At 42.7% G+C, this 26,995-nt stretch overlaps 1 protein-coding gene across 5 annotated transcripts in view; it reads right to left on the bottom strand.

Moving 5' to 3' along the window:
• The window catches only part of ATP8A2 (ATPase phospholipid transporting 8A2), a 660,345-nt gene that overhangs the window by 600,680 nt on the left and 32,670 nt on the right, over positions 1-26,995 (bottom strand). The window contains exon 1 of one of the 5 annotated variants that reach the window (XM_035302378.3): positions 2,490-2,563. The exons of the other annotated variants lie outside the window; for them this stretch is intronic. Within the exon in view, the coding sequence (XP_035158269.1) occupies positions 2,490-2,529 (40 nt within the window). The 5' untranslated portion in view covers positions 2,530-2,563. Of the gene's footprint in view, positions 1-2,489; positions 2,564-26,995 lie in introns of those variants that run through there. 5 annotated transcript variants of the gene reach the window in all.

Below are 26,995 nucleotides of genomic sequence, written 5' to 3'. Positions count from 1 at the left end.
TTTGGCAATGATTTCTTAGATGTGACACAAGAGGCACAGTTGACAAAAGACAAATAGACAAATTGGACTTCATGAAAGTTCAAAAAAAACTGTGCACCTATTAACACTATTAACAGAGCAAAAAGGCAACCACCCAATGGGAAAAAATATTTGCAAATCACACATCTGATAAAGGATTAATACCTAGAATACACCAAGAACTCCTTAAAAAATTAACAACAACAAATTGGCAGAGACTTGCTTCATCACAATACCTGAACGATCAAGTATTTCACCGTAGGTAGTAAAACGGGCAAAGGACTTGCATAGACATTTTTCCAAGGAACATATGCATGCAAATGGCCAAAAAGCACATGAAAAGATGCTCAACATCAACTAATAATCAGGGAAATGCAAATCAAAACCACAATGAGATACTACCGCACACCCACAGCTCTTTCGGAAACAGGCTGGAGGATCACCTGAGCCTAGGAATTCAAGAACAGACTGGACAACATAGCAAGACTCCTCCTATCTCTACAAAAAAAATTTACTTTAACTAGGCTGGTGTGGTAGTGTGCACCTGTAGTCCAAGCTACTCAGGAGACTGAGACAAGGAGATCACATGAGCCCAGGAGTTTGAGGCTGAAGCAAGCTATGATTGCACCACTGCACTTCAACTTGGGTGACAGAGCAAGACTCTGTGAAAAGGAAAAAACAGAAAATAACAAGTGTTGTCTAGGCTGTGGAGAGAGTGGACCCTGTGTGCCCTGTCGGTGGGAATACAAAACGATGCAGCTGCTATGGAAAACAGGATGAAAGTTCCCTAAAAAATTAAAAAGAGAATTATCATCGAATCCAGCAATTTCACTTCTAAGTATATATGTACCCAAAATAATTGAAAGCTGGGTTCAAAGATATATTTGTACACCCATGTTTACAGTAGCAGTATTCACAGTAAGGACAATGTGGAAGCAACCCGAGTGTTCACAGACGGATAAATGAATAAGCAAACTGTGGTCTATACATGCAATGAAATATGTTTCAGCCTTTAAAGAAAGGAAATTCTGACACATGCTTCCACATGGATGAAGCTCGAGGACACTGTGCTAAGTAAAATAAGCAAAAAGTGATCCCACTTATAAGAGGTACTTAGAGTGGTCAAAATCCTACACACTAAAAGTGGACTCGTGCTTGGCAAGGGCTGGAAGAAGACCGGAATGGAGAGCTGGTGTTTAATGGGCACAGCGTTTAGTTTTACAGATGAAAAAAGTCCTGGAGATGGGTGGTGGTGATAGTTACACAACAATGGGAATGTACTTCATTCCACTGAACTGATACCTAGAGATGGTGAGATAGTAAATTCTATGTTACTGTATTTTACTGCAATAAACAACTGAGGAAAAAGCAAACAGTCCAATTGTCTAAATAAAGTATATATGCAAAGCAGGATGTTGTAGGGTTGGGTATTGGTTTACTATGGCAATTCCTGGTAATAGTATAATACTTATAAAAAGTATGTCTAAAAGAATCACAATTTGTATCTAGATTGCAAAAACCTGAGCCCCAAGTTATAGGTAAGGTGATAAATGAATGAATGAAGAGGCCTGGAGAAGCCTGGAATGGTCAAGTATTTCACAGTCCACGCTGCACTGACTGCCTCAAGCCTTCTTCTCGTGATGTGGATTTGATATAAACCACTGTCAGTTCTTCTGTGCTCAAGGCAGTGACATTGTTGTTCCAACTGTAGGGTTGGGACAAAATCATTCAATTGCCAGAAGCAATACATTTTGACACAGAGTGCTTTAGATTTTTCTCCAGCTAGAGTTTTCATCAGTTGTAACTTTCACCAAGTACAAGAAGTTGCCCAGAGATTCAGAATTCCTTTAATGTTCTTTGGATTTCTATACTTCAGCAGCCACTTCACCACTGTTCTAAGCTGCAAGAGAAAATTAAATATCTAACAAAAATTAAGCATGATATTTACACTGAAATAAATAGCCTGAAAACAAATTAGGGGAGAGAAAAGTAATTTTAAAGTACAGAAACATCCTGATCCCCACTCAGGAGCTTATAGTTTTGCGTTTATAGTTTTCCTTTTGATGACTCCTGAAGCAGGCAACCTATTCTAAGACCATAGAATACTATTAGACCTTTTTCACACATAATTGCTGGATTTCTCACTGTCTACATATCATTTAATCATTAAGTATTCATCGAAATAACTTTAATGCAAACAGCTATTTCAAGGGTCTCAAAATATTGAAAATATATCTGGCTAACATTTACAAACTGGAAAAGAACTCCATAAATAATATCTAGGCTGTTTTTGCTTTATTCTAAGCTATATGACCTATAATCCATTTCTAGAAGGCATCGGATTGAAAAATTGTTAGTATAGGCAACCATCTGCTCAAAAAAGTCACTGCGTGTCACATTGTCCTCTTTCACCCATGCCTTGTGTCGACTACATCTATATATTTATAAAACTTTGTAGATGTGTCCGTTACCTATGGAGCAATATCTTCTCCAGCCGCCGGTGAGAGGCATGGTGTTCAGTCCTTTACACCCATTACATGAAGACAAAGCAGCAGTGACGTTTCTGAGTATTAAGAGAGCTCAAGGCTCATCCTGTGATAATCTGGGGAAATTATATTATGCCCTGAGACCGTCCTGTTCTAATTCACCTGGCATAGCTCTTGAGTACAAGTAACTTGGGATGGATAGTAGAGAGCTATACAGGATGAGGGGGAGCAATGTCTAATGGCGGGGGGGACTTTCACCTACCAAATTAGCAAAGGAAAAGGGGGAAGGGAGAATAACACTCAGTGGTATATCCTGACACACTATAGCACAATTTCTAAAGGAACGGGACCTCTCCTTGGCTTGCTTACTTTCCCAGTAACACCAGATGGTTCATTCCTAGAGCCTGTGAGCAAGTTACTGGGGAAAACCACCTTCAAGAGCCAGACTTCCCCAGCATCTGTGCAGAGCTCTTTCTGCTGACTTGCATCTTCATGCAGAATTAAGTTACGCCAACACTAGCACCTCCTCCGGATTATTTAAGAAGGACACATGAGTCCCACATGCGCCCCACAGAACTTCTCCCTTGTTAACCTTCTCTCATATAATGACCTTTGGATTTTAATACTCAAACTGTGGGAACGTGTTCTCTTTCCGATTCCACAAGGGGGCGTAGTTTTAAGGGCAAGAACTTCCCAGCGCCATGCCCCGCTCCCATCTCTCTCCATCCGGGAGATTTAACAGTCTCTGTTTTAATTTTCGCGGGCGCGGGAAGAATCAAAAAGTCAATCACTGCAGCGGAAGTTCTAAGAAACTCCTTTCGTTGGCCTGGGGTCTTATAGAAGGTGGGGCTTCCCCCCAGGTTAAAAGTTCCCTTCTTCCACACCCCTTTGGACTCCATGTTTGGGTCCCCTTCCACAAACACTGCCTTCGTTGAAGCCGTCTTTCTCTCTCCTGGATTTCCTCTCTGGAGTCCCCTTCCACTCCTCGTGGAAGGCTGTCTTCCCCTCCTAAACTCCACCTCTCTCTATTCCCTTCCACTCAGTGTGGAAGCTGCTTTCCTCTCCTGGATTCCATCTGTCTGGATTCTCTCACTCAGTGTGAGAGTTAGCTCTTTCTTTCTCTCCCTTTCTCCTTTTTCTCTCTTTACCTAAATAAATCACTTTCTACAAACACTTTTGAGTCTGGCATTTACTGCGCGCTGCGCCGTGGTCTCCTCTCCCATTCTTAGGGGAGTGATAGACCAAGAACCTGGAGAAATGTCCTCTCAGGGGAACTGAGGGCTCCCCTGAACCCGAACATTACAAAACTCCATAGACCGCAATGATCTCTCAGTATGATAGCTTTTGACTGGCTTTTTAACTTTTTTCTTTTCTTTTTTTAGACAGGATTTTACTCTACTGCCCAGGCTGGAGTACAGCAATATAATCATAGCTCACTGTAACCACAAACTCCTGGGCCCAAGCAATCCTCCTGCCTCAGCCTCCCGAGTAGCTGGGACTACAGGTGCACAGCATCGTGCCCGGCTAATTTTTGAAACAATTTTTTGGTAGAGACAAGGTCTCACAGTGTTTCCCAGGCTGATTTCAAACTTCCGGGCTCAGGCGATCCTCCTGCCCCTGGCCTCTCACAGCACTGGGATTACAGGCATGAGCCACTGTGCCTGGCCTTGGTTGACATTAACATAGAAAACATATGTAAGTCCCCAAACTCAATATATTTAACAAAACCATGGCAAATGTATCTAGTTAAAACCAAGAAAACGGCCGGGCGCGGTGGCTCACGCCTGTAATCCCAGCACTTTGGGAGGCCGAGGTGGGTGGATCACAGGTCAACAGATCGAGGCCATCCTGGTCAACATGGTGAAACCCCGTCTCTACTAAAAATACAAAAAATTAGCTGGGCGTGGTGGTGCGTGCCTGTAATCCCAGCTACTCAGGAGGCTGAGGCAGGAGAATTGCCTGAACCCAGGAGGCGGAGGTTGCGGTGAGCCAAGATCGCGCCATTGCACTCCAGCCTGGGTAACAAGAGCGAAACTCCGTCTCAAAAAAAAAAAAAAAAAAAAAAAACAAGAAAACAAGTGGTAGAAAGTTTTGAAAGCCTGACAAGCAGCAAGAGGGTGTGCAAAGGTGACGATATATGGTATCCTTGACCGTGAAGGGAAAATAACCTACTCTTTTTCACTGCAAATGCCCTAATAGAGTCTGGAGCCCCCATACAACAACATTCATGGAGATCTACAGAAGGGTGAGCAAACCCTGTGGTGCCCTTTATTCCATCCTGAAGCAATCCTCTGCCTCCTGGGAAGACTTCAGATGCCTCCCTATTAGGCACCAAGACCATGAGCCTGGCTGACAGCCCTTGAGTTGGAACACTGGCAGGAATCGCCCCGAGCTCCCCTTGCCAGCTCCTGTGCCACACCCCAGGCAGCCTGACATTAGCTTTTCTTCAGGGATGTTGTGGGGATGTGGTCCTGTATCACAGCACCTTTTTGGGCTTCTAAGGGAGAAATTCAACACTGAACTCTGTATCAGAAATAGCTCAGTGTCTCTGGAGCAGAATTTTTCTTCTCTAATGAACAGTAATTCTTGTGAGGGATCATGTCTCCTTTTCAATTTGGCTTCTTAAAGGGTCTGAGCCAAATATATTCTCTTTGACCTCTGATTTTATCTTTCTTTCCTTTGCTCCTATTTTCTCTTATTTTCGGTTATGACATACTGTGTCACATAGATATGTGGGGTAAAAAAGTCTTCCACAAAAAGGTCTAGAGTGAAATAAAATAAAGCAATAAGTAATATAGAAATAGAAACCTAGTAACATGGAAACAGAAACCCAACCAGCTAGGCTGAATTTACTAACAAACTTGGTTCAAAGCTGGAAGATAAAGATTCTTTATCTCCCAGTTCTTTTCTTTTCATATCTCTTCTTCTTTTTCTTCTTCTTTCTTTTTTTCTTTTCTTTTGGAGACAGGGTTTTGCTCTGTTGCCCAGGCTGGAGTGCACTGGTGCAGTTATAGCTCACTGTAGCCTCCAAATCCTGGGCTCACATGAACTGCCCACCTCAGCCTCCTGAGTATCTAGGACTACAGGTACACACCACCATGCCAAGCTAATTTTTGTATTTTTTGTAGAGATGCAGGTCTCTGTTGCTCAGGCTCATCTAAACTCCTTGCCTCAAGCAATCCTCCCTCCTTGGCCTCTCAAAGTGCTGGGATTACAAGAGTGAGCCACAGTGCTCAGCAGAGATTACATGTTCTAATTCTCTTACCGTCTTTGATCATTTGTAGAAAGTGAAAATCTTTCTACAGAAATCATCATGAAAGGTTGATAATGTATTTTAAAGCTGTTTTGAAAACAAGAGACAGTGGTTTTTAGAGGCAGGCTCCTCTCTGACATTCACTGGACGTCTCTGGCTTGTCAATCTCCTACCCAGACCCTCCCTCATTTCTCATCTGCCCTCATGGTTGAACTACCTTGCAATTAAAAATCAACTAAAGGTCACAGAATGCCCTAAAGACATTCACTGACTTAAGATTTTAAAACAATCCAAATACAATGAAAATAATTATGAACATAGTTTGTAATCTGAAAAAGAATGAAAGGGAAAGGGTTGTTTCCTAAAGTCTTTTTTTTTTTTTTTTTTGAGACAGAATCTCACTCTGTCACCAGGTTGGAGTGCAGTGGCACAATCTCGGCTCACTGCAACCTCCGCCTCCCATGTTCAAGTACTTCCCCTGCCTCAGTCTCTGGAGTAGCTGGGACTACAGGCACTTGCCACCATGCCCGGCTAATTTTTTGTATTTTAGTAGAGACGGGATTTCACCATGTTGGCTAGAATGGTCTCGATCTCCTGACCGGATGATCCACTCGCCTTGGCCTCCCAAAGTGCTAGGATTACAGGCATGAGCCACCACGCCCAGCCTCTAAAGTCTTATTTTTAAAAAATTCTTTTCTTAACTTTGGATTAATAAATTAAGGCTTGTTACCCACGCTGGAGTGCAATGGCGCGATCTCGGCTCACTGCAACCTCCGTCTCCTGGGTTCAGGCAATAAATTAATATTATCTAATCATCAACATATAGTATTACATCTAAATTGGATGTTGCCCAGGGGCAAATAATCCTTTCGGGAATTATAAAGATTCCAGAATATCAATTTGTTTAAAACTTGTCTGACTCCTTCTCCAACGCAGCATATACACACTCTCACCCTTTCTCCCTATGTATTCTTTAGACTTCAGACAAAGCAGGAGCTTCCCTTAACATATTTTCTTTAAAATCCATTTGTAATACTGACTCTAAAAGATTCATGGCTCTTTAGTTCTGTTTGATGGTAAGATGTTACCATCAATAATCTTTTAGAAATGCTAAATACAATCTCCAGCAATACCAGGAAAAGCTTTATTTAAAAATAGTCATATTGATTTTATTTACACTGGTTTTCTGAGCCTACTGCAGCTTCAAAAGCTTTGACAACTGACTTCATATAAGAGATTTGATCTGTTGAAAACTCATCAGATTTCTTAGCATGAACATATCCCTGGAGGAGGAGAGAGCAAAATATGTAAACATTAGAGTTTCACTTAAAGTAGCAATGTCAAGACGATGGAAACATTGTTCTGAATCCATCCGTTGATTAATTCTGAATCTGACTGAGAAGGTTATGGGGACACCTTCCAAGTCATCTTGCAATTTCACTTAGGGTATCCCTGAAAGCTCTGGCACCAAGAAGAAGTATTGCAAATCACCTCATTATGAAGTGGGCAAATAACATAAACAGAAACTTCTCACAAGAAGGCATATAAGCAGCCAAAAAGCTCATCATCACTAATGATCAGAGAAATGCAAATCAAAACCACAATGAGATACCGTCTCACACCAGTCAGAATGGCTATTACTAAAAAAAACAGCCAGGCACAGTGGCTCACTCCTATAACCCCAGCACTTTGGCTGGTGGGTCACCTGAGCTCAGGAGTTAATGAGCAGCCTGGTCAACATGGTAAAACCCCATCTCTGAAAAAATACAAAAATTAGCCAGACATGGTGGTGAGCACTTATAGTTCTGGGTACTCAGGAGGCTGAGGTGGGAAAATCACCTAAGCCTGTGAGGTCGAGGCTGCAGTGAGCTATGATTGTGCCACTGGACTCCTGCCTGGGTGACAGAGTGAGACTCTGTTAAAAACAAACAAACAAACAAAAACAGACGTGGGCAAAGCTGAAGAAAAAGAGGGATGCTTATACATTGCTGGTGGGAATGTAAATTAGTTCAACTACTATGGAAAGCAGTTGGAAGATTTCTCAAAAAGCTTAAAACAGAACTACCATTCAACCCAACAATCCCATTAGTGAGTATAAACCCAAAAGAAAATAAATCGTTCTACCAAACAGACACATGCGTGCATGTTCATCACAGTACTATTTACAATATCAAAGACATGGACTCAACCTAAATCTCCACCAATGGTGGCCTGGATTAAGAAAATGTGATACATATACACATGTAGTACTGCATAGCCATAAAAAGGAATGAGATAACGTCCTTTGCAGCAACATGGATGTAGCTGGAGGCCATTATCCAAAGCAAATTAACCAGGAACAGAAAAGCAATTACCATGCCTTCTCATTGATAAGGGCGAGCTAAACATTGAGTTCATGTGGACATAAAGATGGGAGCAATAGACACTGGGGACTGCTGGATGGGGGATGGGGTAGGGGCTGAGGGACTGCCTACTGGGTGCTGTATTCACTGTCTGGGTAACAGGATCATCCATATCGCAAACCTCAGCTTCACACAGTGTTCCCATGTGACAGACCTGCACATGTACCACCTGAGTCTATAATAAAAGTTGAAATTACTTTTTAAAATAAAAATAAAAGTAAAATATATTAAGTCAAAAAAAAAGATGAAGATTTATGGGTTCAATCCAATAAAATGATCACCAGTGGCATAAATTTAGTCCAAAAGACGCACACACACACACACACACACAGACACACACACACACACAAACACAGACACACACAGAGAGACACACACACAGAGACGCACACACAAACACACACACAGACACAAACACACACACACAGACACACACACAAACAGACACACACAGACACACACCGACACACACCGACACACACACACACAAACACAGACACACACAGAGACACAGACACACACACAAACACAGACACAGACACACACACACAGAGACACACACAGAAACACACACACAGACACACACACATACACAGAGACACACACACAGACACACACACACAAACACACAAAGACACACACACATAGAGACACACAGACACACACACACAAACACACACAGAGACACACACACAGACACAAACACAGACACACACACAGAGACACAGACACACACACACAAACACAGACACACACACAGAGACACACACAGACACACACACACAGAGGCTGCTTTTTATTAACTATGTAATATTTTTCATAAGATCATTTTAGTCCACAGTTTAAAATTAAATTTAGGGGAAGAATAAATAAGATTCTTGTTTCATGACTGTTCCTAAAGTTAATAGTCTACATTATATTTTCCTTATGCAGGCCTCTTGAAGAAGAGCAGGGACATAAATCAATGTAATACAATAAGTGTATATCTCAGTGGAGAAAAATCCACAAGATCCATTAACTGTGCCAATAAGGAAAAAAAAAGGAAAAGAAAAAGAACAGCAAGTAAAACCCAACAAAAAACAAGGAGTAACCTACACCATCAATTCCAGCGACATTTACACCAGAGAAGTACCACATCATACTGAGGCTAGGTGATTCCAGAAGAAAGAGCCTATGAAGATTATGTTGCTAAAAGCAAAACTTAAGCTTTACTGGCTTTCTCTCCCTGCAGACATAGCCCACATCACTTAATTGATTGTATAACTAAAGATTTCCTATGCCCAGGAACTCCTAGAGTTCAGAAGCTTCTACTGTTTTCTACCAAGCTCCAGCAGATAACACATAAGAACTCAAGGTGCCCCAGCATGGAACAGGAGCATAGGCCCCAAGAACAGCAGAGGGCAAGAAGCATTTCTGTTTCTTTCTCATAAATGCCATCATCACCCAGGGATGAGACAAGATGAGATGTAAATGCTGCACAACCCATACTTGTGTCAGCAATGTGGCGATATGTCCATACCCACAGAACGCATGCACGCTGGAGAAAATACCAAACATGCAGCAAGCCTGTTTGCTCTTCTTGCCTTTTATGGCATTGTGGTGCAGAAATGCAAAAAGAGCGAGACATGTCATCAACAAAATGCATGGGGCTAGGTGCTGAGGAACATAGGGGAAAATAACAAAAGATCGTATTTTAATTCTGTGATGGGGCAGCAACTGTGCTTGAAAAGAAAAGTGGGGCCAGGCACAATGATTCATGCCTGTAATCTCAGCACTTTGGAAAGCCGAGATAGATAGATCACTTGAGGCCAGGAGTTCGAGACCAGCCTGGCCAACATGGCAAAACCCTGTTTCTACTAAAAATACAAAAATTAGCCTCGTGTGGTGATGCATGCCTGTAATCCCAGCTACTCGGGAGGCTGAGGCACAAGAAATGTGTGAACCTGGGAGCTGGAGGTTGCAGTAAGCCAAGATCACACCATTGCACTCCAGCCTGGGCATGACAGCAGGACACTGTCTCAAAAAAAAAAAAAAGTGGATAAGAAAAAGAGGCTCATGCTTCTCATCATACCTTAGGCGATGGGCCCAGGTATGAGTCCTGAATAAATGACAAACTATGTGTCAGTGTCCTGAATGCAACCTACAGGCACCAAGAGCCTCAGCGGCAACCATTTCTGCAGAATTCCTTGCGCCACAGAGGGGCTGACCAATCTTCCCCTTCCACTCTCATCAAGCACGTGATTTCTGCTTTTTTAGATCTGGGGGTGTGTTTGTCTGTCACATGGGTATATTGCATACTGGTGGGAATTGGGTTTCTAGTATACCCATTACCCAAATAGTGAACCTTGTACTTGGCAGGTAGTCCTTCAAGCCTCAGCTCTCCCCCTCTTTTGGAGCCCCAGTATCTATTATTTCCATTTGCATGTCCATGCGTACCCACTGCTTAGCTCCCGGTTGCCAGTGAGAACATGCAATAGTTGGTTTTCTGTTTCAGAGTTAGTTTGCTTAGGATAATGGTTTCCAGCTCCATCCATGTTGCTGCAAAGGACGTAATTTCATCCTCCTTCATGGCTGTGTAGAATTCCATGGTGTATGTATACCACACTTTCTTTAGCCAGTCAACCGCTGATGGGCACTTAGGTAGGTTCTATGACTTTGCTATTGCGAACAGAAGCATGTGATTTCTAGCGCAGCATCATTCTGTGTGGAACTACGCATTTCATCTGAAACACGAGAACCAAGTATGTGCACTCTACTTCCATGTATACAAACAACACTTGAAAAACCGTCCTGAGGTCAGGAGCCATGGCTCACGCCTGTACTCCCAACGCTTTGCGAGGCTGAGGTAGGAGGACTGCTTGAGCCAGGAGCTCAAGACCAGCTTCAGCAATACAGTGAGACCCCTGCTGCTACAAAAAAACACAACAATTAGCCACGAGTGGTGGCGCACACCTGTATTGGCAGCTACTTGGGAAGCTGAGGTGAGAAGCTCAGTTGAGCCCAGGAATTCAAGACTGCAGTGAGCTATGATTGCACCGCTACACTCTCACCTGGGAGACAGAGAGAGATCCTGTCTCAAAAACAAAACAAAAGGAAAAGAAAAACGGACCTGAAATGAACTTCAGGACACACCTGTAATTTTCAGAAAAAGTCCATAACACTTCCTTCTCTCCTTTCCCATCCCCTACTCATCCAGGAAGAGCCTTAGGGAAGATGCCTTTTACCTGTGACCGCAGAAAGACACAGTGCCCAGGCTCAGGAACGCGGGCAGAGCTTGCAACAACTCAACTCCCACAGATCAGATTTAAAAGAAGTAGAAGTCATTCTGCAGACTAACTCAGATTTCTCCAAACTGTGGAAAAGTAGCTACCCCCCATTCCACACAAAGCCAAAAAACTTCATGTGTGGCTGTGTCTCTTTAGATAACGCACATGCTGGAAAGCCTTGGTCACAAACTGTCCCCTGCCATGGACTCTGTTCTAGTAGAAAAAAACACATACATAGAAAAAACAGCCAGGCTCCAGGAAAGAACGTCTACCACTTAAGAACATGTGAACACCCAGGAGTTCACCTAGTTATGAACCCTAGTTCATCCTAAGGGTTTTTTTTTCTGAAACTGCTTCCCTTTGAGAAGTGTAAACACAGTTCTATCATCTGCAAAAGAAAAATGACAGGAAGAAAATGAGCAGGCTAGATGCTTGCATCAATTCATGGAACATCAAAAAACTGGGGTGCCCCTGCCTAGGAGCTCTGAGGCCTCTGACCAGCCTGCAAGTACGTGACAAGACGCATCCCTAAGATTTTGGTAGGAACCATCAAAGCCCCCAAGCTAAAGAAGTCAGGGTTGACACCAGAAGAAAACGCTCGTTCTGTGTTTATGCAAATCTAAAGATCCCCAAGGAAAGAATGTCACCTGCCACGCTGTGACTGGAGCTTCTGCTCTATGTCAGGGTCGCCAGAGACATCCTACTCCCTGGGAGAGCACTGTAGATGAAGCACAAAAGTCCTCTGGCCGTGAGTGCCCAAACACGTGGACACACAAGGAGCTCCGAGGTAAACTGGCAAAAACCCCAGTGCCATCTCTGCCCTGGCTCCCGTGCTGAGTGATGTGGGCTCATACCGGCAACTGCAGCGTTCTTCACAGACAAATCAAGCCCCAGATCTTTAAAATGAAAACATTAAAAAGGAATTATGGTCCTTCACTGATGCATGGATAAACAAAATGTGGGATATCTATAAAATGGTATATTATTCAGCAGTAAATAAAAGAATGACGTTCTAATTCAAGCGACTACATAGACGGTCCCTTATGCCAAGTAAAAGAAACCAGGTACAAAGGCCACATACCATATGACTGAATTTGAAGGAAGAACCCAGAATAGGTAAATCCTTAGAGACAGCAAGTTGATTAGTGATTTCCAGGAGCTGGGAGAGGCAAGAAAGGGAAGTGACTGCTGACAGGTACAGGTGTATTTTCCAGGGTGAGGAAAACGTTCTGGAATTAGATCACTGTGATGGCTGTATGACTTTGTGAATATACTAAAATGAATTTAGTGTATGTAATTTACAGCTCAGTAAACAAAAAAATAATTTAATTCCTGCATTCTGCATGTAGCTATTTTAATCAAGAGGTAAGCTTTAAAAAAAATGATACAAGCCCACCCTTTAAAAAGAAGCAATTCATATTAATTTTTTCACATTAAAAAAAGAGTTACTTTGTTAGAAGAAATCAAGCTAGTCCTAGAACTGGATAATCTCAAATTGTTTTCCAGAGCTCAGGGGAAAGAAAATCAATTCCCATTCTATCAAAATTGTATGAGATTTCCCCCCACCCAAAATAAAAGTCACTATTAGAATTCATCAATTAAAGTCTATTTAGAGAAAGCATATATACTTAACAATGTTGAGGTTTTCTAATCTATTCAAAGGCTATATTATCAAAAGAACCAGAAGACCAATTATATACACTCATTCATTATGTGTTTATATATGTATATGTGTTTTAGGAAGAAATAGCCTCTTAAGCAACAAGTGACAATATTAACTAGGTTTCTTACTAATAATTACGTTTAAGCAACCACTATAAACTACCCCCTTGGCCGGGCATGGTAGTTCACACCTGTAATCCCAACACTTTGGCAGGTGGATCACCTGAGGTCAGGAGTTCTAGACCAGCCTGACCAACACAGTGAAACCCCGTCTCCACTAAAAATACAAAAATTAGCTGGGCATGGTGGTGGGCGCCTATAATCCCAGCTACTCAGGAGGCTGAGGTAGAAGAATCACTTGAACCTTGGAGGCGGAGGTTGCAGTGAGCCGAGATCATGCCGTTTCACTCCAACCTGGGCAACAGAGTGAGACTATGTCTCAAAAACAAAAAACCTAGCTCCTCATTTGTTTCCCAAAACATCTCAAACCCTCCTCTAGTCTCATCATGATTCATTCCCCAGTTGACTAAAGTAGCCTTCTGCTACCATTTTCCGAAATTGCTCTGCCTAAGGTCAATGACAAGTCTTTGCCAAATCCAGCGGCGCACAACCACTCCTGCTCCTACAAAGCTCCTGCAGCATTTGGCATCCCTCTTCTTGCAGCAATCCCTATTTGGGCTTCAAGGAATTCTCCCAGTGGTTGTTTCTTCCTCCCCTCCACACAGGCTCCCCTGTGTCCATCCCTTACCGGAGACCCCCACAGTTGCATTGCAGCTCCCTGCTCAGGCCGCACATTTGCCCGAGGTCACAGCCTCCTTTTCTGAGGTAGGCTGGGGACTGGACCTCTCTCATGGACCCAAGCCCACGTTTATAGCTGTTTACTGGACATCTCCACCTGGAGGTCCTGCCTGCTTCTCCAGGTCTCTAAAACCAAAATGGAATTGTTTACCTTTCTGCAAATCTGCTATTTATCTAAGGGCTCAAAACACAAACATCAGAGCTATTACTGATTTTCTCCCTTTGTGATAACTGGCTCCTAAACCTTCCTCGTTTCACTGCCAAACTGTCTAAACCCCCAGTCCCTCCTCAAAATCCCCACAGCCATCCCTCTCCTCCAGAGGCTTATCCTCCCAGCCTGGACCACTGCACCGTGCTGACTCCTGCCCAGGCCACCTCCCTGTCACCAATGCCTTATCCCTGGCTCTAAGCCCGAGAGCACTCCCTGCCTAATGCCATGGCCTTCTCCTGGCCTTCAGGAGGAAGCCTAAATGCCTCAGCGCATCGAACAAGGCTCTTCCCAGCCAGGCTCAAAGGGACATGTCCTGCCTCCTCAAATAACAACTTCACCCAAGCTTGTGAGGAATGTGTATCTTTCATCGGGCACCCAGTGCCTGTGGAACCACCGTGTTTCCCACACGTTATGTGGCAGTCTATTAAGGTGACTCATTTCTTTAATAATTAATACACTTGAAAGGAATACATTCAAGGGTTCAAATTACTGAAGCATGAAGAACTATTCCGCTCCACACACCCAGCCATCCAACTACCCATTTTCCTCCTTGGGGAGAAGGGGGTGAATCCTCCAGATTTGGGAGAGCCCTTCCAAACAGTAAACATACTAGATTACTTCTTTTCTTTTTTTGTAGAGAGTCTCGCTGCTGTCAGCCCAGGAAGGAGTGTAATGGTACAATCTCGGCTCGCTACAAACTGCCTCCCAGGTTCAAACGATTCTCCTGCCTCAGCCTCCCAAGTAGCTGGGACTGCAGGTGCCCACCGCCACAACTGGCTAATTTTTGTATTTTTAGTAGAGACAGGGTTTTGCCATGTTGGCCAGGCTAGTCCTGAACTCCTGACCACAGGTGACCTGCCCACCTCGGCTTCCCAAAGTGCTGTGATTAGAGGCATGAGCCACTGCAGCCAGCCAAGCCATCTTTATTGAATGGCTTAAATGAACTTGTTTCCAAAAAGAAGTTTGGCTGAGTATTTTATCATTATGTTTCAAAGGAACCGTGTAAATATTTTAATGTGTTTTACAAGCCACTTTTCCGTTAAGTGCAACAGCAGTTAGACTTAAATATATGCCTATGATGCTCAGAAGTCCCTGCAGAGATCATAAGCAGTACTCAGAGTAGAGAAGAAGGGAATCGCCAACTAACTCCCTCCTACAGTGGGACATTCCTGTTGCAATACCTATTTCCAAATAAACATCCTTCCTTGTAGAAAGCCCTCTCTCTGTGTGTTATGTAGGCTGACTCGTGCGAAGGTCAGGTTCATAGCTTTATTAAAAGCGTGAATAGTAATGGAAATTTCTTATGACAATAGATGCAAGTATCTTTTGGTAATTTTTTTAAAAGGTTGTACTAAGAGCAAAACAGGGAAGGCAAGGATGTTTATTGACAGAAGGCTACAATGACAACGGAGATTTTAATTCATTGGTCTAACGGAGACCTTTTAAAAATCTCTAGAGCCGGCGGAGCCTTCCAAGTGCGTGCTCTCAAACCTCATCGGTACCTGACATGAAACCTTACAAACAAGCCAGGGTTTTAAAAATAAACACTTCCTAGTCTACTAAGCAAGTGCTTGTGCCAAAATATATTACTGGGATCAATAATACTTGCTTTCAAAAATGCCTCTGTATGTATTTACTAGGTACTTAAGAAATTCTTTATATTATTATTAATTCACATGTGTTTTTGTTTAAATAATACTATAGGAATGAGCTAGAAAAAAGAGGGGGCAATGACACTGCTTTGTTTTTTCTGAAAACTAGAGCTCAGGGTTTGAGCCCTTCCCCTCTTTTTATCACTTTCAAAAGTTGTTTTATCACCATTTCATAGCTGGTGGGACTGAGGTAGGCAGGATGTAAGGAACAGGTCTGTTCTAGGTACTGCATGATATGGAAAAATGCTGATGAATTTAAGAGAAGCAAAAAAAAAAAAAAAAATGAAAGAAATTGAAATATCCCCAAAGGGAACTTTCATCAGATGTCGCCTTTCTCAGTCCTGCCAAGCTGTGGACTTTGGCATCACATACATACACACAGTTGCTTCATCTGCAACAATTTCCATGGCACCACACAGAGCCACTGCTGGCTATATAGATCAAAACCCATTTGTGTTTCCTTTTCTCTACTGTCTACTTCCAGTTATGTGCAAGTAAAAACTAATCGTTTCTTGTGTAATTTTCAAGTTGCCATATAGTTTACTTCTCTTTTAAAAGCAGAAGTCAGCGGCCAGGCACGGTGGCTCAAGCCTGTAATCCCAGCACTTTGGGAGGCTGAGGCAGGTGGATCACGAGGTCAAGAGATCAAGACCATCCTGGTCAACATGGTGAAACCCCGTCTCTACTAAAAATACAAAAAATTAGCTGGGCATGGTGGTACATGCCTATAATCCCAGCTACTCAGGAAGCTGAGGTGGGAGAATTGCTTGAACCCAGGAGGCGGAGGTTGCGGTGAGCCAAGATCGTGTCATTGCACTCTAGCCTGGGTAACAAGAGCGAAACTCCATCTCAAAGAGAAAAAAAAAAAAAAAGGAGAAGTCCAGGCACAGTGGCTCACCCCTGTAATCCCAGTTCTTTGGGAGGCTGAGGCAGGAGAATTGCTTGAGCCCTGGAGCTCAAGACCAGCCTGGGCAACACAGTGAGACCCTGTCTCTACAAAAGATTTTAAAAATACCCAGGTGTGGTGGCACAAGCCTGTAGTCCTAGCTACTCAGGAGGTTGAGGTGGGAGGATGGCTTAAGTCCAGAAGTTCGAGGCTACAGTGAGCTATAATCATACCACTATACAGTGAGCTACAATCATACCGCTATACAGTGAGCTACAATCATACCGCTATACAGTGAGCTACAATCATACCGCTATACAGTGAGCTACAATCATACCACTATACAGTGAGCTATAATCATACCGCTATACAGTGAGCTACAACCATACCGCTATACAGTGAGCTACAACCATACCGCTATACAGTGAGCTACAACCATACTGCTATACAGTGAGCTACAACCATACCGCTATACAGTGAGCTACAACCATACCGCTATACAGTGAGCTACAATCATACCGCTATACAGTGAGGTACAATCATACCGCTATACAGTGAGCTACAATCATACCGCTATACAGTGAGGTACAATCATACCGCTATACAGTGAGCTACAATCATACCGCTATACAGTGAGCTACAACCATACCGCTATACAGTGAGCTACAACCATACCGCTATACAGTGAGCTACAACCATACCGCTATACAGTGAGCTACAACCATACCGCTATACAGTGAGCTACAACCATACCGCTATACAGTGAGCTACAACCATACCGCTATACAGTGAGCTACAACCATACCGCTATACAGTGAGCTACAATCATACCGCTATACAGTGAGCTATAATCATACCGCTATACAGTGAGCTACAATCATACCGCTATACAGTGAGCTATAATCATACCGCTATACTTGAGCCTGGGCAACAGAGAGGGGCCCTGACTCTAAAAAAAATTTAAAAGAGGAAAGACTACAAGTTTCAGAGAAACATGTTTTAAAATGTAAAAAGGACAGTTTACGTGTCTCATGCATAGTAAAGATTGGGGTTCTGGAAGGACCCAAAAAAAAAAATGTATTCCTAAGTAAGCATCTGGTTAGCCACGGCAACACTAGAACCAGATCTGTTCTACGGGAATACTCTGTGTGAAATGACTTTTAATCTGTGCTTTCTATGCCAAAGTGATTAGTAATATTTCTAAAGAATTTGAGCTCTTTGTTGATCTAGAGTTATGTCACACTTTACACAATAGGCAAAATCCTAAATATTTCATGTGCAGACTTCGAACCTCAATCAAAGCTTTAGAAATAAAGAGAAGGCATGGTTGAAATAAAATAACCTCAGAAAGACATCCCATGGAAGTCATTTTTTTAAGTAGGTAGAGGCTTGTATACAGCTGTTTACAGCTACACCAGTTAAACCTTAAGTTCGTCATTTAATGCTTGAGTTTACTAAGAACAGAACAGAGACTTCAAATGAAACTGTGCTTTTTGTGTTCAAGTTGCCTGTTGGATATCCATTCCTACCATCAATATTCCAGAAAATATTTCTAGGTAAACAATCTGTGACCATTAATGAGAGCATTGAACTTTTTTCTTTTTTAAATTCTGGGATACATGTATAGGACATGCAGGTTTGTTACATAGGTATACGTGTGCCATGGTGGTTTGCTGCACAGATCAACCCATCACCTAGGGATTGAGCCCCGCATGCATTTGCTATTGAGAGCACTGAATTTTACAAATCAAATAGGAAGCTCATTTCAATGATCACCAAAAATGTTATTTTCTATTCACAAAATTACATCTAAAAGCATATCTATTGTTCAGTGTAATAAGCTCAAGGATATCACATTTCCCAGAGAACAGTTTTTTTAGTTTCTGATGTGTTTTTGTTTTTTGGTTTTGTTTTGTTTTTGAGACAGGAGAACAGTTTTTAAAATGCTAACAGGGAGGCACAGCCTCTTCCAAAGCCTTGACTCTGCTCTAGCCAAAACCACTCCTGGCCACCTGGTCCCACTTCATCCTTGACTTTGATGGCCACAGAGCCCTGCTGTGCCACCTTCCTGTCTCTATTCACCTTCTTCTGGCCAATTCATTCTAAAATGGGTCTTTTCAAATGTTTAAAGAAAATACAAATGAAGAATCTGCAAATTACAGGAAGAAAGTCTTAAAGGACAAGGAGGACTCCCTTTGGGCCCTCTCCCTATCTTTCAAAATGAAGTCAAAATCCAAGATGCTCCCAACCTTGTTCTGAAGGCTGAGTCCATAACTGCATTTTCCACAGAAACCCTTCCATAAAAGCACCTAGAGCTCCAGGAAGATAATGTATCCACAACCAGTGTGTGCATCTTTCCATGAAGTATGTATCGTGTTCCTTTCCAGAACTATACGTCCACCTGCCTCAATTCTCTGTTCCTTTCAATTGTCAGCAGAATCAGAGCCACAATTGCCTGTTTGCGCATTGTCAGAAAATACACATTAAGGGCCAGGGTTCTTTGCAGAGCACTCTTTCCTGACCACCTAGAGCAAGATCATCTATTCACACTGCACCGCTTACCAGCCCTTGGTTGTATTTCACCCTCGCACTTGCTGTTTCCTAATCATTAATCTCATATTCCCAGTTTGATATAAATTCCCTAAAGCAAGATATTATATCTTACAGTTCTGTAGAGGCCTGTGCAGAATCAATACTTGTACTAAAACATTACAGTTGATGAGAACAGAAAAGAACCTCACTGCTGGTTCCCAGGGTCTCTTCTCTGTTTGCATCACGGCACTTTTTGTGTTCCTGGAAACTCCTACTGCCCAGTGAGTACGTGTTTTGGGCATTAGTTAAACTTCATAATAGTTCTGTGGTGTGCACACTTTGGAGCTGTATGCCCCTCCCCCAACCCTCCACTACATGACATGGGCAGAAAGCCTGCAGACTCATGAGAAATGGGCAGCAGAATGGAAGCAAATTCACCTTCGCAGAGGACCTACTAAGTGCCAGGGATTTCACGCATCACTTCATTTAAACTTTGCAAGGAGAAAAATATCATCATCTCTGTTTAAAGTTCAATGATCTGTTTAAGTTCACATAGCCAGCAGAAAAGAGAGCTGGGAGTGTGCCGTGATGTCTGACTCCAAATCCTTGTCCCTTCCACTCCCTCATATAGTGAAGAGATAAAATAGAAACACCAGAATTAACAGCAAGGACAAAGGCAATCCAGTTGGAACTCAATAACCCACATGGTAACGAGGACAACATTTCACACATGTGCTGCACGTTATAACATATTAACTGTCTCATTTTGCATTATCTAAGTCGATCCTCAATGAAACTTTGTAAGACAGTGATAAATTCAGGACACAATACCCCAAAATATGGCACTGTGGCATTTAAGAAAACTGCAGAAGCAGGAAGGCCACTCTCACCTTCCCCTTGCCCTCCTCCCCCAGAGCAGGTCATAAGACCCTCATGGGAGAGGTGACCTCTCTGTACCTGGAGGGAAGGAGCATCCTTACCTCTTAAGACACAGGGACAGAGCAGAACCTGAACAAACAGGCTTTGCTGAGTTTCCTCCGGTTCATTACCATTAACCAGATCACACTGCTTTATCCAGTCCTACTGCTCCACAATTACCCACTTCTCATCAAACTGAGCATAAAAAACATGTTTCCTTGTTTCTTTGGGTCTTGACTCCTGAAAGCTCCCAGGTCACAGAAAACTTACATCCAATGTGTATGCTTTTCTCTTATTAATCTGTCTTTTGTCACAGATAGGTGCCTCAGCCATGAGGCTAGTGATGGGGGAGAAAAAGAAATCTGCTCTCCTATGGTAGCAATATCAGTATTTCTCCAGGTTTTGATGAGGGTATTTGGGGTTAAGTGGGTGAACCAAAGCCCCAAGGGTGCAAGTCACTGACCAAGACCAGAACTAAGTTTCCAGGGCTGAGTGCCTGGAGCCACTGCACTGAGTGATGACAGGGGGAACTTAAAACTTCAGAGCAGTCATACATCTCAGCAAGGTGTGGGGAGCTTTTCCTAAACACACGCATGCACACCCATGCACGCAGACACACACACACACACATATGCAGCCCTGGTTCTAAGGTGATTCTGACACATCCTTCTACCCCCTCGCTTATCTTCCTTTATTTCCTCCTCCCTCAGCCTACTACTTCAAGGACCGCTTCATTAGAGGATGTGGTTCTGTTTTTGACACAAGGACCGAGATGAGAAATCTCAGAGCAGCCCAACTTAGGATGAATTCTCTCCTGCAAACTGACTGTTAAACAAAAGTACATATAGTCAAGGCAAGGAAAACTGGTGCTTCAATAGAAAATATAAACTGTTGAACTCACACCCTTCTGGGATTTGATTCTAGCATTTCATTGTCTGAGCTCTGTGAACTGTGGTTCTTGGAAGGCGATACAAAATCCTCCTTCTCTGGAGACCTGGAAACGCTGTCGGGTGGCGGCTCAGCTCATTGCTCCTGCCGTACTGTGGGAGATGCCAGGTTGGCCTCTGTTTGCACATTCATTTCAATCTTCTTGACCTACCAATGCATCTGCCCTTTGAATTCTGCTTGGAATCGGTTGTAACATCTTCGCAGTTCTCTCTTTCACACTAAGTCTATGAGAGTTATGATTTAACTTTTTGGAAAAAAATAATCTTCTAATATGGTATGGTAGTAGATCTACAGAAGGCAGAGTAGCCTTGTCCCAAAGGAGAACACAGTTTTTCAGTGAAGGTCTGGCACTGCAAGGCTTAAAACCCTATTTGTTACATTTTATAGGGTACTGCCATTTATCCGTTGACTTTAGAAGACTGCAAGAAAATGTCAGCTGATGCTGCTTTCACATAGACCCTTCCCTAGTCCCACACAAATGTCAGGGGCATTATTACAGGACGGTGGGGACCTTCCGATACACGGTCCCGTTATTCCGCATGTGAAGATGTGTATTCATTGGGAGCTATGTCCTGGGCAGGGAGATGCTGGCTCCCTAGTTGCTAATTGGAGAATTCATGGGCTTCCTGAAGTGAGCCACTGAAGGAAAAGGCGGGCTGAGAGGGTCTGTTAATGGGGGAAATGAGAGTTTACTGGACATATGGGTATGAGAAGTGTAAGAGGTAAAATCCAAAGCCTACATCATTAACAAGGAGGCCTGGGAGCATGGTACACAGAGCACCAGTTAATTTTACTTTCAGACACTTGAAGTGCCAATCAACTGATTTCCACGATAAAGCCGACTGCATATTGCATCCATTGTATATCTATTTATGCTTAAATGTTTTCATACTGGCTTGAGATTTGCTGTGCATAAGTCAATGAACATTTGGTGAACATCCCTGCTGAGGCAGGCACTGTGTAAGCACAGAGGCACAGCCAGCAGCCTCCTGATCAGAATCGTGCTATTGCTTATGAGAAATGCAGATTCCTGGGCTCCATCCCAAATATAGTGAGTGAGAAATCTCTACTCTAAACAAACTTCCAGTCCTACACACTGAAGTCTCAGAATCACTGAGCTAGACTGTCCTACCAAGTCTAAGTTGAAAAATTGGGCTACAGGCTCATCAAATTTGGAGCATTAAAGAGGCTTTAATCACATCTGTACCATGAATTAATAATATCAGACTTTTACCTGCCTCACAGGCCTATTAGAGTAATCAAAAGGGATAATACATGTGATTGTGCTTTGTAGGCTAATGAAGTAAAAATCATTATCCAGCTGCCTTAAATTCTTTCTGAAACAAATTAGAATATGAGTCCATGAATCAATCGATGAAAACTTATCCAGCATCTGGGATGAGAGTTCATAAATAAATTGGCTTACAGATTGTCCAATATAACTGTCTCATCTACGGATGAAGGAGATGGGTGCCAAAATGGTAAAGAGACTGGCCAGTGTCTAGCCCAGACCAAAAAGGCAGGACTTAGAAGCCAGGAATTTGGGGGAAAGGGAGAAATGAAAGGAAATGAAAGCAAAAGTTCCTGGGTAGTTGGGACCCACTTTGTAGAAGATGGAGACTCAGTTATACCAACAGGCTGAAGATGAAGGAAATACTTCGTTCCAGCTAAGCTAAGGGAAGCTAAGCCACACCTATCTCCATAAATGGCCAAGAATTAATGGGAAACTGGGGACAAAAGGTCTCAGGATACAAGGACAACAGGCAAGTGGACAGAAACTCAGTACCTCAATACTTCATAAAGTTCTGATAAATGGCTTTACTTGATCTGGAATCCAGTGTTCTAAATCACCGCCCATGGTGGCCCAAGTTTTCAATCACATAGCAATTCCGAGCAGGAAAAGTGCTCAAAACCCGGATGCCACTCATCAAGAAACACAAGTCACAAGCACAAAACACAGTTTGGCTTATTGCTCCATTCATATATCTTTACTTTGTATATAGGGCTCAGAATTTTCAACCTGAAAAAAAGTTGCTTTGTGTATCTCCCATGAATAAAAGAAAGTCAAAAAGCTGAAAGATACCATTCAGAGGCTAATGATAAATACCAATAAAGTTAACCTTTCTGGAAGAACTAGTGACTATTTATGCTTCTCCTGGGCAACTTCCAAGTCATGTGATACAACAAATTCACCAAGTAATGACAGTAGTGTTCCACAGCTAACGTTTCCTGAGGGCTTTGGAATCTGTCCACTTTGAGAGGACTGGATGCAAGAGTAATATGGGTTCTTAAATTTCTGTAAAGGAGATAAACACGCAGACATTAAAGCTGTCCAGAATCAATACACACTGTCTGTGCTTGCTCTGAAAACACATCATCCAGGGTTCTCATCTTCTAATCCTGGTGCCAGGACTAACCCTGGAGACTTCCAAGAGACTTTCAAGTGAAATCTATTGATAACATTTTATTTTAAATGGGGGTAGGTGTGGGAGGCGGGAACAGCAGCACAAACAAGTCCAATGGCAATGACAGGACAAGCCCTAGTGTCTTACCGTCTGCAGGCTGCCAGTGCCCTTTCAGTCATAAGGGCTTTATCAGGAATTATAATCACTGAAATACAGTTCTCAGATAATTTTAGTAATTCATTCAACAAATGTTTATTTTCTATAGTAGAAACATTGAACCAAACCCAATGCCTGTCTCATGAAGACTGCAATCTAGCCGGGGTTTGGGGGTGCTGGGCACATGACAAATGAATGAATGTATAATATATTCAATAAAGAAAAAGAGACCAGGTGTAGTGACTCAGGCCTACAATCCCAACACTTTGGTAGTCCACAGCAGGAGGACTGCTTGAGGCCAGAAGTTTGAGACCAGCCTAGGCAACATAATGAGATCCCATCTCTACAAAAAAAATTTAAAAATAGTCAGAGTGGTGGCAAACACCTGTGGTCTCAAGTACTTGAGAGGCTGAAGCAAGAGAATCCCTTGAGCCCAGTAGTTCAAAGCTGCAGCGAGCTATGATCAGGCCACTGCACTCCAGCCTGGATGGCACAGCAAGATCCTGTCTTAAAAAAGAAAAAGGATAGGGGATAGAGAGGGACAAAGTGACTAAGTAAATAACCTTTAGATGTGGAGGCCAAGTGGGCATTTCTGAAGAGGTGACATTTGATCAGATAATTGATTGAGCTAAAGAAACAAACCCAATGAGAGAAGAGCACCCAAGACAGAAGAGCAGAGGCCAAGACAGGGATGTGCTTGGTGCCTTTGAAGAACAGGAAGCCAGTGTGCAGGCATGTCAAGGGGAAGAGACTTAGGATGTCCGTTAGGTCTCAAGAGCTTGACTACACAGGGCATTTACCCTGTCAAGCTCTGGTTTATGTCTACATGGAACTAAAAAACCCACTTTGTGATTCAAGTGGGAGTGTCATATGATCTGATGAAATCTTCAAAGGCTCAATCTGCTGCAGGCTAGATAATAAACGGTTGAAGAAGGGAGCAGGGTAGAGGATCAGTGCAGACCCCAGTTGAGTGATGATGGTGGCTTGGCCTAGGGCCTTAGCTGCGCAGGTGGCAGGAAGTGGTTCTACTGGGGACCTGTTTCAACGGCAGAGACAGCAGGATTTGCTAAAGGACTAGTGGTGGGGTGTGAGAGAAAAGGCAATCAAGCATTGCCCCAGGATTTGGGGACACACATTGGATGCATGGAGAGCACATGAGGAGGGGGATATGCTAAATGTCATATACCCACAAGACATCCAACCACGTTCATAGGTAAACGTGGCAGTGAAGAACGTTCTGTGCTATCAGATCTGTAGCGGTGAAAATGTCATTCTAATGCAAAAGCTTAAAACTCTCATAGCTGTCAGTCTCAGTTTGCTTTCAGTGTCAGTTTTCTCTGAAACCATCTCTCTATACCATCTCCCTGAGCAAAAGCACCACACTCTTTTGCTTTTTCTCTGACAAATGGGAAATTTGTGTGCTCCCCTGGTAAAGTGTTTACCCAGCACCTGCTCACCACAAGCATGGAACAGGAGCTACTGAAGAGGTGAATGATGGCTGGGTTGTGGGGAGAGCACAAAAGAAGGGAAAATAAGCAAATAGCAACCAAGGGCAATTCTCTCAGCTCGAAGTGTACGTTAGGTAATTAACCACAGCTTGGGCAATGAAATTCAGTATCATGTGTGCTTCTGAGACTTTGCACCTTGGAATTAATACTATGAGTTTGGGCAGGAAGATTTAAAGTTCTTTTTATTCATTTGTTTTCAGTACTGCCAAAGAAAAGATAAAAGTCACCCAGAATCCCACCACTTAGAGAAATGTAGATCTCAGAAATGAGATGAAATGATATAACTCTCCAATCACGTTGCACTCACAGTTCCATGGGCTGCCTTCTAGCTTCAGCCACTTTTTAATGTATGTATGTATATATAAATATGTATGTGTATTATATGTATATACACACATAAACATGCACTTTCTAACATAAAATGGAATTGTGCAGTAGTTTTTTTAAGCAACATGTTCTGAGCATCTTCCCAAAGCAGTGGACCTCAGAGCTACGCCTCCTCATACGGCTGCACTTAATTCATTAGGCCACAGTCTTCTCAATTCCTAACAGTATAAAACATTTTTGCTGACAAGATAGACAACTTTCTGAGATTGGCATGGACTATTACTCCTGCTTTATGTATCAGAAAATTAAGGCTCTGAGAAAGTTAAGTGATTTGCAAAAACTCATGTAAGCTGATAAGGAGGGAGCCATGAAGCAAACATTGGATTCTCCCTCTTCATCTAGGTCTCCTCTCACAGTACTAGCCACGTCTCAGGAGCAAGCAACCATGTGGAAACACATGTGGTATTCTCCTTCTGGCTGCGTAGAACAAAGCATGAGCTATGGCAGGGGAAAAACCTTCAGTCTTTGCAAAAGAGATCACCCTCCTTAAAACTTACAAATAGTGTGGTATATCCCTAGTATAGAGCTAGTATTAAAAGAAGGTTGTAAAAATTTTGTAAGTTTGACAACATTATAAGTAAGCCATTATCTTTTGCTAATATTATCATAATGAATTGCTGCCAGGACAAAGGAAAAGGGAAGGATCTACCTGGGAGATTAAGAGCCCAGAACTCCTGGAGTACACTCAGTAGGATAACAGAGATGCTAAAAACAGAGCAGAAAAGCTGGAGGAACACAGCAGGATTGGTTATATGAAGGTGTTGATTGCAAGAACAAAGGAAAATGCTTAAGGGCATGGTCATGGGAACTTGGAAGCAGGCTGCAGACCTAGAAGGGAGTTGAACCCGTTCAGAGAAACTCCCAAAGTGAAATCCCAGGGATGATGTTAGCTCAGTCAGTAGCCAACAGAGAATTTCCCAAGTGACAGCTTTGGTTTCTATAGACTGAATATGCAAGTGACTCGATCTTCAGACCACCCCACTTAATGGATGAGGAAGCTTTCTGCGCACATTCTTCCAGCCCTTACTGCAGGGCTTGGCAGAACACCTGACCCTTATGCAGTGCCTTGTTCACAGGAGTACTGAAAAACTGTATTGATTTAACGAGATCTACTGTACAAGGTACTAATCCTTTTACTTTGTTTAGAATGAACCGACATGCATCATGCACTGTTTTGTGCACTGAGATTACAAATAAGAATAAGATATGGTCATTGAGTCCAAATAACTTAAAAGTCAGTGGGAGAAGCAGGTATATAATGACAACAGGAGAAAGTGAATTAACTTCTATGTACAAATAGACACCACTGGGGCTTTGAAGAAATGTTAAATTTATTCTGACAGAACAAAAGATGAAAAGCTTCCCAGAACAAATAGCATTTGACCAAGGTCTTGAAGACAAACATAAATTCGATACCAGAAACTAGAGGGAGAACATTTTACCATAAGGGGGAAAAACCCACTATGGACTGTCTACGGAAATCCACTTACACTTGTAAGTGCCATGG

Source organism: Callithrix jacchus, chromosome 5 (assembly GCF_049354715.1).
Source record: "Callithrix jacchus isolate 240 chromosome 5, calJac240_pri, whole genome shotgun sequence".
NCBI lineage: Eukaryota > Metazoa > Chordata > Mammalia > Primates > Cebidae > Callithrix > Callithrix jacchus.
This window is presented reverse-complemented; position numbering and strand designations above follow the sequence as displayed.